The following is a 13,032-nucleotide window of genomic DNA, read 5'->3' on the forward strand; positions in this document are numbered from 1 at the left end:
GTACATGATGGTCTCCAGAAAACTGAACAGAACACATTTGCAGCTGAATCCCATTACCATATGCCTTCTGGCACATCCTCACTGAAAAGGTTTTTTATTGCCACTGTTTTGCTCAGCAGTTAGTAGAAGAGCATCAGATTATTAAAGGCAATTTGAAGAACATCCCATTTGTATTACTAGAGATGTGCATTAAATAAACATTTCAGTACACTGGGCAATATTTCAGTTGGTCTGGACAGCCAAACCTTTAAATTAAGTGTTGTAAAGATGTCTGCAGCACCATAGGTGTTGAAAAGACATGCTGCCTATTCTATCTGCTGCCAGAGTTGCAGCAAAAAACTCAAAATTTTGTCTCAGATAGGGAGACCCATGGAATTAGTCCATGCAATTAACATATTGTGTTTCTTGGGGAAAAACAAACCAACAACAACAAAAACCACTGTGGATATACACATAATCAGTGTTACCTCTAACTTTTTCCATCCTTGGCAGAAAAATATTTATGTGTACCAAGGCTGCCCACTGTGGGTGGCTCTGGGAGCTTTGCTAACCAGCTGCATGGCACCTGAATCTCTCCTGGGTTGCTTTGTCCATTTCAAAAGGTGGTGTACTTAAGAAAGTAAACTAAATTGCTAAAACCAGATCTCAAGTAAGAAGTTCCATCACTCTTATGCGTAGAAGTTAAATTTCTGTAAGAGTAAGTCTGGAAAAATGCAAAGTGAATTTGAAACTAAAGGGAACATTGCTGCCTTTCAAACTGGCAAAGCACTTCCAAATCAATAGAATGCTTCAAAAGAAATACAGATTGAAAAAAACATGCTTAGTGTGCTTCCAGGGCAGAACTGACACTTTAGCAACTCTTATGCAGACACATTATTTATGAGAATATCTATCCATTAAGTGCTGGAAGCCATATCATCATTCAATCTTTCTCCTCAACACAAATTTCACTCAACATGTCTAGGCACTTGACACATTCTAATCTTGAATCTTTCTCCCAGAAGAGATCTCTCAGACACCTCCTTTTCTTTCTGTCCTTGCAGCTAAAACTCTTGTCATCACCCATGTAACTGACTGCTCCCTAGCCTAATGCGTACATTCATTTCTCCCCTCTAGTGCATGCAAAATGTAGCTCCTTGAGACCATTATCCTTCCACATTGAACCAACCACATCAGTTCCTTCTTTAAAACCCTCCACCTGTTCTCCTCTGCTACACTACATCAAGTTCAAGCTGCCTGTAGGCCCTGCACAACTCTACACTTCCTGATTGATCATATTGAGCTTCTCATCACATTTTCCCTGACTACCACTTTCTGGTTCCTTCCACTCCACTAATGATGCCAGAGCCACATTTTTCCCCACAAATATCTCTATAATATCTTCCATACAACTTCACTGTGAACAGAATGACATTTGTGAGCTGGTCATGAAAGCTACTCCCCTCTTCTAAGTCTGCTGTGAAGGCACATTTATTCTGTGATAACTACAGCAAACTTGCCCGTTAGTCTTGCATTATTTTTCTTTTATCTCATTTTTTTTAAAAAGTTTTTGCTTTACCACGCCATACATTAGCCTTGAGACTAACCACAGAATCCTATTGATGCCTCTTTTTTTCATCCAGGAAAGAAGCCTCAAATTAATCTGTAATCTTCTCAGAATGGTCTACTGTCTATTATGACATACTTTCTCCTAGAGAAAATCCGGGAGTACAAAGAAAGCCAAGTAAAGCAGCTGTAGCCATACAGGTATTATCAAGACTAGCTACAGCAAGTACTGCTGGTGTGATTAGAGGACAAATAGATAGGCTGGACATACGGCTAAGTCTCATCATCCTGGAACAAGGCACGACAATGGAGATAAATATCACCTGACACTGTGATCAGTATTTCATACATGTAACTATTTTATCCTGAAAGTTCATAAGTACTTCTAATTCAATGCTATCTTACTGTTACAGATCAAAGGACCTTACTAAAGCAAACTTATTTGTAGGAAAACAAAAAGCAGTCAAGTAGCACTTTAAAGACTAGCAAAATAGTTTATTAGCTGAGCTTTCGTGGGACAGACCCACTTCTTCAGACCATAGCCACAGCCATAGGAGGAATCTTTAAAGCTTCCAAGATTATACATCTCCTCCTGCCTTCAGAGGAGGAGGATGAACACAGAGGCGAGGGCAACTACATTTATTCTTAATAAGTGGCTTATTTTCAGTCAGGAATGCCACAAAACAAGACTAACTTTTGGCACATTAACGAGCAAACATAACTCAAAACACCTTTGTGCCACACATGTACATCTGTGTGCCACCGCTGATCCATTTGCAAAATGCTCCACAGACGCATGATTTGATCTTTTGTTTGCTTGATCTTAAATTACCCATTACAGAAAATGAGACCAAACAGAACAGTTAATTGCACTTTTCTTCCTCACTGCCCTTACATTATGTAGTCTCTTGTTAGTGCATGTTTTATTTCTCCTTCATGCTGAAGCAACGGTGACAAATAACGATCAGAATAATTAATCAAGAGACTATATACCTGGGGCAGTCAATTACTTTCAGAAACCAATGTCTAACTCTTACCAGATGAAATGAGTTTACCTTCTTATTTGCAGGTATTTTCTTTATGTTCAAGTACAAGGATTGGTTGTTCTTTCTGACCTGTCCCTTCTAAAGGCTTGAACACATTATATGGACTCTGTTCTTTGACATTTTCAGCACAGCAAATTTAAATTCTAGAAAACCTCGCAAAACACTCTGCAAATATTTACAGCTCTTTTTGTTCACGACATAACAGGGGGTAAGGAATGATCATCATTGCTATTTTACATTTGAGAAACTGAGGCACGGAGCAATGAAGTACTTTGCCCAGTGTCACATAAGTACTGTGGCATAGCAGGACACTGAACCCCAACACGCTGCTTCCTAGTGCGGTACCCTCCTCCCACATATTTCCCCTTTAACCGCAAAAATTCGCATAATTTCCCTTTATTTCAGGAGGTAGGAATCATCTGATCAGAATAATTAATCAAGAGACACTATACCTGGGGCAGTCAATGGACCAAATCAGGTCTGCCAGGGTTAGCCAGACGCCTTGTTTATCTGAACGTCCACAGGCACAGAGCCCCGCAGCTCACAGTTGTGGAGGTTCCCTGATCTCAGTCAATGGGAACTGTGGGAAGTGGCTCAGGCCAGATCACTTTTTGCTGCTCACTGGCCCAGAACACCAAAGTGCAACCCTTGTGATCTGCAGGGCTCCATGCCTCTGGATGCTCAGGGAATCAAAGTGCCTGGCAGGCTGCCAGCAGCTAACCATGATGAACCGCATGCAGCCAGCATGTTGGATGCTTCTCACCCCTGCTTTACATACCTTATATTTCTGCGATTTCCCCAGTACGTTTGCCAAAGAAAACATAAGAGAATGATCATTAGGAATCAGTTCCAGGGCCTCTCTTCCAACTGCTTCGGCTTGTGCTAAATTCCCTGGGAGTGCACGGCAGGAGGAAAGAGAAAAAGGAGAGAAAGAAAAACTTTTTAACATGGCTAATATTTTCACTACTGTTCATCTTGTGAGCATACGTACACTGTATGATAAATAAGACTATGAGAGCGTCATGGAGGTCACAGATTCTATGACTTTCTAGGACGTCCAGGAATACGGTCAGGGCTGGTGCTCTTTTTAGGGAAGATTCTGGAACTGCTCTTTCAGGGGAGATTCTGAAGTGTACACAGTTTCTAAGTAAGATGAAGCAACAAGATGGTGCAGCTTCAGAAGGCTGCAGGCATTTTTAGATGTGTGAACTCTAATCCAGACCCACCTACATCCACATTGTTTAACTATATCCAGAGATGCCAATACCCTCCCTAAGTTTTTCATAATTTCCCCCATTTTGTACATGGAATTATGAAATTACTAAATGAGGCTTAAATCTACTAATTTGCAACCCCAAGAGCACTTGCATGCACATGCAGACACAAACAAGCAAAATAAGGGGCTGAGTGTGTGTGAGAAAGACACACACACACACTCAATCACCACCACTTAGGTCCAAAGAACACAGCAAACAGCACTGCAACCCAGGAGAACGTTCTTCTCCATGCACAGTGAGGACCTGATAGAAGACAAGCTGTGGTGATTTTGAATCGGGCTCTGCTAGACTCACCCTCCAACTCACAGGCTGCATGTTGTACTCTAACTGCCCCACATGGAGCCTGCCAGACTATGTCAACATGCTCTATCTACCTAGAACATGCCAGCATATGGAACAGTGCACTACACATAGCCTGTATCTTGGGTGGTGAATCCAGCACCCCAAACTTCACCTGACAATTGCGGTGATCTGCTTCCTATCAGACCCTCACTGCAGAGGCCTTGGGAGCTGGGGAAGAGGAGAGGGAACAAGACAGAGGGGAGAAAAGAAAAGGAATATTATGTTGGGAAGAAGGTCTACACTTAGCAATGACCAAGGTAATTATGGGTCCTAGCTGGCATAGAAGGACAGCTTTGCTGGTGCAGAGTCTCCTTTTCTCACTGTTTGGGGGTGGGAGTCAGCAACACAATGTCAGAGGGCAAGTCCCTCACCTTGGCCATCGGCAGGAAGGGGCAGGGGAGAGCTCCCTGTTTCTTTAGTGTGGAAGAGGAGAGGGGTCTGGGTTTCTGTGGAGTTAGGGAAATGGGGCAGAAAGAGGTCTGGGCATCCTCATTATTATCTTTTTTTCCCCCATAAACATCCCTGAAAGTCTCAGTGCCATGATGGCATTTCCGCTATCCCTCCAGCTATAACTATATACAAGTACTGTTATGTAAGCAACCATGAAAGCCCTTTATATACTGTACCTGTATTATCAAGTAATATAATCATGTTGTTCCAAGCCAAACTGTGCTGTGGTTTCAGAACTGTAGCATTCTTCCATGCATTCAATGCATCTACATGGCGATTCAAATCTGCATACTGAAAGTAAGGCAATCACAGTTACTAGATCCTGATCTGCTTTTGTTGTATAGTTATAGCTAAAGAGGGTACAGACATTCATCTCTCTTGTTCAGTATCGCATGTGCTTTTTTTTTTTTTTAAAACAAAGACTAAAATACTGCTGCATGTAGTAACAGAACTCTCTCTCATTCAGTAGACAAGGGTGTATTAAAGAGGGTATAAATTGTTTTAAGAGTGGGGGCATTTTAAAATATTAAAAGATAATTTCTTTTATTGAAAACATTGTATTTTTCTTTTGCTTTTCGTGTATGATTTGCGTATGGGTTTCGGCTATACATGTACCAATGAAAAAAGAAGGGGCATACACATCTTTTTATTTATTTATTTTTTAAAAAGAAATCTAAATAAAACATTGACACCAATCTACATTGAACTTTTTTTTCTTATGGGTATAGCTCTGTTACACAAGAGTGTTGAAATATACATTATCAGAATTGAAGTTAAGATTTTGAAAAGTTATTAGTAATCATCTCCTGAAGGAACAGATACCTTTGTGAAGTACAGAAGCCAGATTTCTTTTTCCGCAAATCATTTTTATCTATCTGTTTTTGCATGAAAAAGTAATGACAACACAGGAAGTAGACCTCTTTCATAAATGAGGGAGAGGTAGGTTTGAGACCGACAAGGTTTTGAAAATATGGTATCACCCCCACTGTACAATCAAGCAAATCTGAGTTATTTTCAGCATTGTGTGAAAAAGCAGAATTCGAACTGAAAACCTATGACAATTTAAATATTTTAATCATATGCCACAATTTCTTTCAAAAAACACTTACCAACCGTCCTAAATTGTAGTAACAATCTGGGTATTTTTTCCTGTGTTTTATTGCAGTCCAGTAGCTTTGCTCTGCCTCTTCAAACCTTTTTAAGCTATTCTGTACTATTCCTAGATTCATCCATGCAGCAGCAAAATCAGGCCTAGGTAAATTTTTAAAATACATTTTAGCATTTGGAATAGCACATCCCATTGTACTGTGGTCAGTTGACACAACGTTTGCCATTCTTTTAACGTACTGTATTTGCACAGCTAAGGACAGTAGGCCCTCTGCTTCCTGAAGCTCATTTCTTTCTTTCAAGATATTTCCAAGGTTGTTCATGGCATGTACATATTTAGGATTCAGCCTAGAAAATAAGAAAATGTGTTACTCATAGGCTGCGTCTACACTAGCAATGAACTTCAAAGTTAATTTCGAAGTAGAGTGCGGAGCGTCTACACATTTTGCATTACTTCAAAATTAATTTCGATGTAAGGGGGCCCAACTTTGAGGTTCTTACTCCATTCCTGGGAACGGAGTAGTGCCCTGCTTCGAAGCTGAACTTCAAAATAGGATGTGTGTAGATGCTGTGCAACCACTATTTCAAAGTAACAGGTCCACCATAGCAGCGGCCCCATAGGAGCCCAGAGACACTCTGGACAGCTCAAGCGGGGCTCTATGGTCGCTGCTGGCCATGTGTCAGGAAGCAGCTACCCAGCAACCCCAGACAGGAAGCTGAGAGCATGGCAGAATCAGGGGAACCATGAGCTCCCTGTTACACGGCCCCCTCTCAACACCGGAGCTATGCCACACTCCCCCCCGCCCCAGCCCTCGCAGCTGGCAATGGCATCAGCCAGGAGCCCCATGACCCCACCCCAGAGCCCACAGCAGCCAGGCAAGCAGTGGCAAAGGAGGGGGCCCTGCTGGCCTGAGGCTGAACTGCAGGATCTCCTGGAACTGGGGGTGGGGGAGACAAGGAGGTCCTGCTCCAGACAGGGTGCACCACTGTACTGCAGAGGCATTAGAGCAGCTGACTGGGGGCTCGCCGCCCGGGGCACACCATCTGCACCAGGGAGTGCATCCACATGGAAGTAAAAGAACTGCGTCAGGCACACTGCCGAGTGAGGGATGCTGCCAGCTGCCTGGGGGCATTGTTCACCCACTGTCCCCATTATGAGGAGCTGCATTGCCTCATGGGGTCATAGGAGGTGCCCCCATCATGTCACCTCATGGACACGGCTGCCCCTTCCACATGGACAGAGAGGAGCCACCGGGTCCATAGGGTGCCACCAGCCCCCTCTCAAGGGACCAGGGCGCCGAGGCTGAGGGCGGTGACAAGGGGTCCAATGATGGGACTCTCATCATTGCCCTCCTCTCTGGGACAACCAGCCGGGCCTCCTCAAGCCGTGCGTTGCCCGAGGTCCTGGAGATAGCAGCCGATAGGTATGGAGCACTCAAGACACCATGGGGCCTGGGGATGGGGACCCCTCTCACCTCCAACAGCCCCACAGTCCACACGCCCGGGGAAGGAAGGAGGGGCACCAAACCCGCCTCAACCCTCACCATGCGGGAACCTGCTGCACCTGGGATCCCACGGGGCCTCCTGGGCCATCGGGTAGCAGGGAGTGAGGTGGAGGGCCAGCAGAGCAGAGGCCCCTACCCCCAGGGTCAGGACACAGGACTCTCAGTCCACCCCTACAGCCGCTCCAGCCCTGTCTGGGACCAGCCCACAATTGCGAAAGGCTGGGAGTCCACCCCACAACCCCAGCCCACATCGCCACCGCCAGGCTGGATGCTGCTGACGATGGAGGGATGAGGAGGCAGCCGACAACCCAGCAGTCATGTGGGAGATGACTGCCGTGCTCCAGGACTGGCTGGTGATGGAGCAGGAGGTTTGGGTGCAGGAAGCTGACAGCCTTGAAACCCTGACCCAGGCTGTGGCCACCTGCCTCACCCAAGCTCCTACTCCCTCACCAGCCCCTGCTCACAGTGGCTCCCCCTCAGCTGCCTACCTCCTGGTGGCTCTGTCCTGGCCGCCCGCTTCAAACTGGCTCAGTGGCTCACGGCCAGTGCAGGCACCCTGGGAGTGGCCCCTGCACACGTGCCACCCCCCGTTCATCCTGGGGAGGCTGAGCCCGCAGCGCTCCCGCCTTGCCTCTACCCCATGTGGTCCCATTCCTGCAGGGGGTCCCGGACCTGGGGAGATAGAGGAACCCGCAGTCGCCCTGTCTCCTGGCCCTCCACCCCAGTGGACGAATGAGCCCTCCCCCACACCTCATCCCTCCTCCAAGATTGGTCCCCCTCTCCAGCCCCATGCATCCCTTCTGTATATCGTTTCGCCCTTGTAAACAGGTTCAGGCATTGTTTAGTTGTTTTGAAAAAACATTTTATTATGATTAACCCCAGTAAAAGTTATCATTCTAACCCTAATCCTGAGTCCCTAGTGCATGGTAGGGGAGTGGTAGTGGTGGCTGGGGGGGCAGTGGGAGAGTGTGTGTGTGTGGCAGGGAGGAGCAGGAGGGATAGCTCTGTGGCCTGAGCACTGGACTACTAAACTCAGGATTGACAGCTCAATCCTTGAGGGGGGCCATTCAGGGATGTGGGGCAAACAGGGAGAGGAAACAAAAAAAAAAAGGGATGATGCTAGGTCCTGCGCCAAGAGGGCAAAGGACTGGACTTGATGACCTCCTGAGGTCCCTTCCAGCTCTATGGGATCTATAGCTCTACTCTAAAAAAAAAAAAGAGGTATGGTTGGGAGGGTCACTGCAGGCACAGGGCAGCAGGCAGCTGCTGGTACCCAGCTCCCAGCTCAGCCCTGCATAAAGGGCTCCTGTTTGCCCTCCACAACACCGCAGAGAGCACTTCGGGCATGTTTGGGAGGCTGACATCCAATGCTTCTGAGGCGGCAGCAACCAAAATCTCACCTTTAACCTCCCAAATGCCTGCTCTACGGTGCTCCTGCTGGGGTTAAACAGCTGTTAAAAAGGTCTTGGGACAGGGTGCTGTGTCCTGCGTAGGGCCACAGGAGTCACAGGTGCAGCAGGTATGCAGCATCAGCCACGATACAGGGGGACGTTGTGATGTTCCCCAGCAGGGGCTCCTACAGAGGGATACAGGTGCCCTCCTCCACCCGGCATCCCAGCCAGGAGCTGTGAAACACCTGGGTTTCATGGGCCTTGCCCAACCATCTCTCACACACGTCCATGAAGCAGCCCCTTGCATTGACCAGGATCTGGAGGACCACAGAATGGCACCCCTTCCTGTTCACATAGGTACCCGCCCTGTGGTCCAGGGCCTGGATTACGATGTCTATTCTGTCCATTGTGCTGAAATGGTTCGGGAACCCCAGCTCTGCAAACCCAGCACGGGCAATGTCTAAGTCCCTGACGTCGACATGGCAAAGGAGCACGTTATTTATTGGTCAGACAACCTGCATGGGGTGGAAGAAAGATACATCCATGAATGCCAGTCCAGGTGGTCCCCTCCCCAGCTCCCTATTAGGGCTCCCTTCCCCACCAGCCCTCTCCCCGTGGTGGGTCTGTAGTCTGAGCCAGGCTTACCTTGAGCAGGACTGCACCACTGGTGGCCTTGCCCAGCCCAAACTGATGGCCAACGGACCGATGACTGTCTGGGGTGGCCAGCTTCTGCAGTACTACTGCCACCCTCTTCGGCACAGGGAGCACAGGACGCAGTCTCACGTCGTGGTGCTGGAGGACTGGAGTATGCCAGTGGCAGAGCTCCTTGAACCTCCTCCTGGTCATGTGGAAGTTTCTCAGCCACCGCTTGTCGTCCCAATCCCCCAGCACTAGCAGGTTCCACCATGCCATGCTAGTAGGGAAAGCCCATTGGCGCCGGCTCACTGGGAAACTGGGGACGATGCAGCAGGGCCCAGCCCAGAGCCCACAGGATGGGGCCGATGCGACTGGCCCTGTCATGCTGCTGGAACACACCAGCAAGCACCACGGCCAGCAGGCTGGCCACAGCAGAGAGAAGATCCCCCTGCGGGAGTAACTGGTTAGGCATCTTGTCTCCGGCTAGCTGCTCCCTCGCAGTGTGCAGCCTGACAACCCTGAGCACATGCAGGTGTTGGTAGGGGCCCTTTAAGGGAGTGGCTGGCTGTGAGCCTGAAAGGGCTTGTCAGCCATGTGACACCGTCCGCATCAGTTCCTGGCCTCTTATTTCGAAATAGCAGCTACTGGTGTGTAGATGCTTCCTTTCAAAGTACCAGGAAGCTATTTCAAGATAAAGGCTGGGGGCTTTGTGTGTGGACACACACAACTTCAAAATCTGTTATTTCAATGTTGGACTTTGAAATAAGCAACTTTGAAGTTACTGTCTAGTGCGGACACAGCCGCAGGGAAACAAGGTACAGTAGTTGCTTCCCTTCCTTTCAGCTGGACAGTTAGTTTTGCAGTCTGCGACATCCTATAACTGCAAACCACAATTCCCCATTATCTCAGCCTTACTAAGCCTGAGAAATTAAAGAACTTTCAGGATAGCATAATGAAACAATACATTGAAAATACCTTACAGCTTCTCTGTAGTATTTGATTGCAGCTGTTTGGTTGCCTTTATCAGCCAAGTTTTTGCCAACATTGTAGTGAACCTGAAAATACAGATGACAATTTTATCCAAATGTTCCAGACAGTCAGATATACTAAGGGGCCAAGTTGCTGGCTGCAAATTCAGTATTTGTTTCTCTCTTTGCTGAACCTTTTCATGAGCACTTTTTTCATGCTTCAAGACTTCTTTCCCTCATGTCAGCAATCAGGCATGAGAAAGGTTCCAGATGATTCCTGAGAGACAGACTTTATTCATGAAGAGGGCACTGAAGTGTCTGACAAAGAAATGGACAAAGTTGGGGTGCGTATACCATCCACTTTGCTTCCTGATATTGCAATGAAGTCACATCACTGAGAGATCAGCCCTTTTAAGATGGGGTGAAAAACAAAGGTACATTACTGAAAAGCTATTTTCCAAGCTGATTAACACCTAGATTGTTCCTTGAATGCACAAGCCATTTTAAGAGACAACAAGAGGACAAACACGCTCCCAGGTACACACAGACATGTATAAAGTGCACCTTACTGCTTCCATGTAGCTAGACAGACAGCCAACTCAACTGGCCACTGCATAAGAGAACCACGGACAAGCTTCCTTGCCACCCTTGTGCCCCCTATGGGGAGTAAGAACAGAGTAATTAATCCCTGCCTTCTGTGGAGCACAAGAGTTGCAATTCTGCTTAGTCCCAATGTGTGCTATTGAAGGGAAGCACCTAATACTCTTCCCTAGCCATTTGTGTACCTGGGTGAAGGCTGGGGAAAATCTAACCTTTAGTTATTAGACGATAATATTTTACATTCTTCCTTCAGAAATAAAATGGCCTTCCGTGGGAAAATGCACTCATGTTCCAGAAGAACACTTCGGTTTTCCGTTTAAACATTTACAAGCTGATGTAGCATTTTATTCTCAAATCAGTATTAAAGGGAAGATGTTAACTTGAAATGGCCTGTTACTCTTTTCCTAGTCTTAAGAGGCAATTATCTCAAAATTAATATCTTTAAGAAAAAAAATAATTACAGCTGTTTAACAGCATAGTGTTCTCTCAGAGGTGGATGATTGGAAAGGTGTTATCTAAAAATGCATTGTAGTATTTTAGAGATACTCTAGAATAGAGCCTCAGCAGAATGGCTCCATTCACACTAATGGAGCTGTCCCAATTTACACTAACCAAAGATTTAGTCCTGTACATTTGTCTTTATGTGATATACCAGTCAGATTAGGAAATCAATACAAACCATTATCAACTAGGCAATGTAACTGAATACTGCTCGGTGGTAGGACTGATCATACATGGTGCTCAAAGCACAATACTCGAGAAGCATTGTTGTTCCCCTACCCAAAAGCAATACTGTGGTCCAACTGATTCCTGTTTTTTTTCAGCCAGATATAGTAAAAGAGGTAATATGATACAATTTCTTCTTCTTCAAAAACAAAAACAAAAAAAGTCACACCACCTTCACTTGGAACACTGGTTGTGCAGTATACTACATTTTATTCCCTCTCCAACAAAGTACTGTATGCTCATGAGTACTACCCATCTTTCCTTTCACGTGTGAAAGGAAATGGATGACCATATCCAGTATTAAAGGGGACAATATATTTATAGTCTTACTAAAATCTATGATGCTTTCCTCTTTTGCAAGGTTGTTTTTGACTTTCTTGAAAACAAACATGAACATAAAAGAGAGCCAAAGTCAGTGTACAAGATTTTAGGATCATAAAGATGAATTCCTAGTGTGACACTGGGGCCAAATCCATAAATTGGAATCTACCGTAAGATTATATAGGTTATTTTACTTACGAATTTGACATGGGTGCAACTTCTGCGGGAAGATACTGCGGTGACATTAGATGTTACGAAGTGAAATTCTAGAGCTGAAAGGCCTACGTGTACGATTCAATATCGCCAGAGAAGAGGCTGAGACAGCATGAAATGGAGTCAAAACCTGGAAGGCACAGACTAACTACAACTACCCAGTTGCTTCATGGACAAAGGAAAAAGCAGAATGCAGGAGACTATGCTACACATGTTTCTGAGAGTGTTTCTTTCAGCAACCACTTGAAAACAGATGGGAGACGCAGGCATGCACTGCGAGTCAAGACGAACCAATTTTTGGATGCCAGAAACACATAACCAATGGACCCTTAATCACCATCTAAACTACTCCACTAGAAGACTTTATGAAGCCATTGTATTTGAGAACAAAATATTTAGTTATTTTGAAAGAGCTCCTCATGGAAGTCATTGCAATTTTTTTAAAATTAGAAACTTCTAAAGAAAATCCAACAACAGAGAGAATTTGGTGTTAAAATTCAGGGATTAGTTTAAAATGATTCTTGCAGCCAAACATATCCACTCTCTAAAAGGAAAATGGAGTAAATATTTTCTACTGGTTTAATGGCTGTGTTGTTGCAGAACTATGAATTTCCTTTAGGCTGTGTCTACATGTGCCTCTTTCGAAAGAGGCATGCAAATGAGATGCAGATTTACATATCTGGCACCTCATTTGCATATTCTTTCAAAAGAGCTTCTTTCGAAAAAATATGCAAGTGAGGTGCACCCCAATTAGTTCATGCTCCACACCGGGGGACAGTGGATCAGGTGAATAGTTAATGGGCTGCCAACCAGAGAGAGCACAGTAAGTAGACTAATCGAGCTCAACTGAACTAAGAGACTGGAGAGACCAGGGTTTCTGGCTGAGACAAGCCTAGTTTTAGGTC

The 13,032-nt window shown here is 45.6% G+C and overlaps 1 protein-coding gene across 2 annotated transcripts in view; it reads right to left on the reverse strand.

Annotated features, from left to right (window-relative positions):
• TMTC4 (transmembrane O-mannosyltransferase targeting cadherins 4) overlaps positions 1–13,032 on the reverse strand; it is a 76,701-nt gene that overhangs the window by 11,646 nt on the left and 52,023 nt on the right. For both annotated transcript variants that reach the window (XM_074989618.1, XM_074989628.1), the window contains 5 exons: positions 10,275–10,354; positions 6,008–6,115; positions 5,770–5,911; positions 4,837–4,951; positions 3,370–3,482 (listed from right to left, as the gene is read on the reverse strand). In XM_074989618.1, the coding sequence (XP_074845719.1) occupies positions 3,370–3,482; positions 4,837–4,951; positions 5,770–5,911; positions 6,008–6,115; positions 10,275–10,354 (558 nt within the window). The remainder of the gene's footprint in view (positions 1–3,369; positions 3,483–4,836; positions 4,952–5,769; positions 5,912–6,007; positions 6,116–10,274; positions 10,355–13,032) is intronic.

This window comes from Carettochelys insculpta, chromosome 1 (assembly GCF_033958435.1).
Source record: "Carettochelys insculpta isolate YL-2023 chromosome 1, ASM3395843v1, whole genome shotgun sequence".
In the NCBI taxonomy this organism is placed as follows: Eukaryota; Metazoa; Chordata; order Testudines; family Carettochelyidae; genus Carettochelys; species Carettochelys insculpta.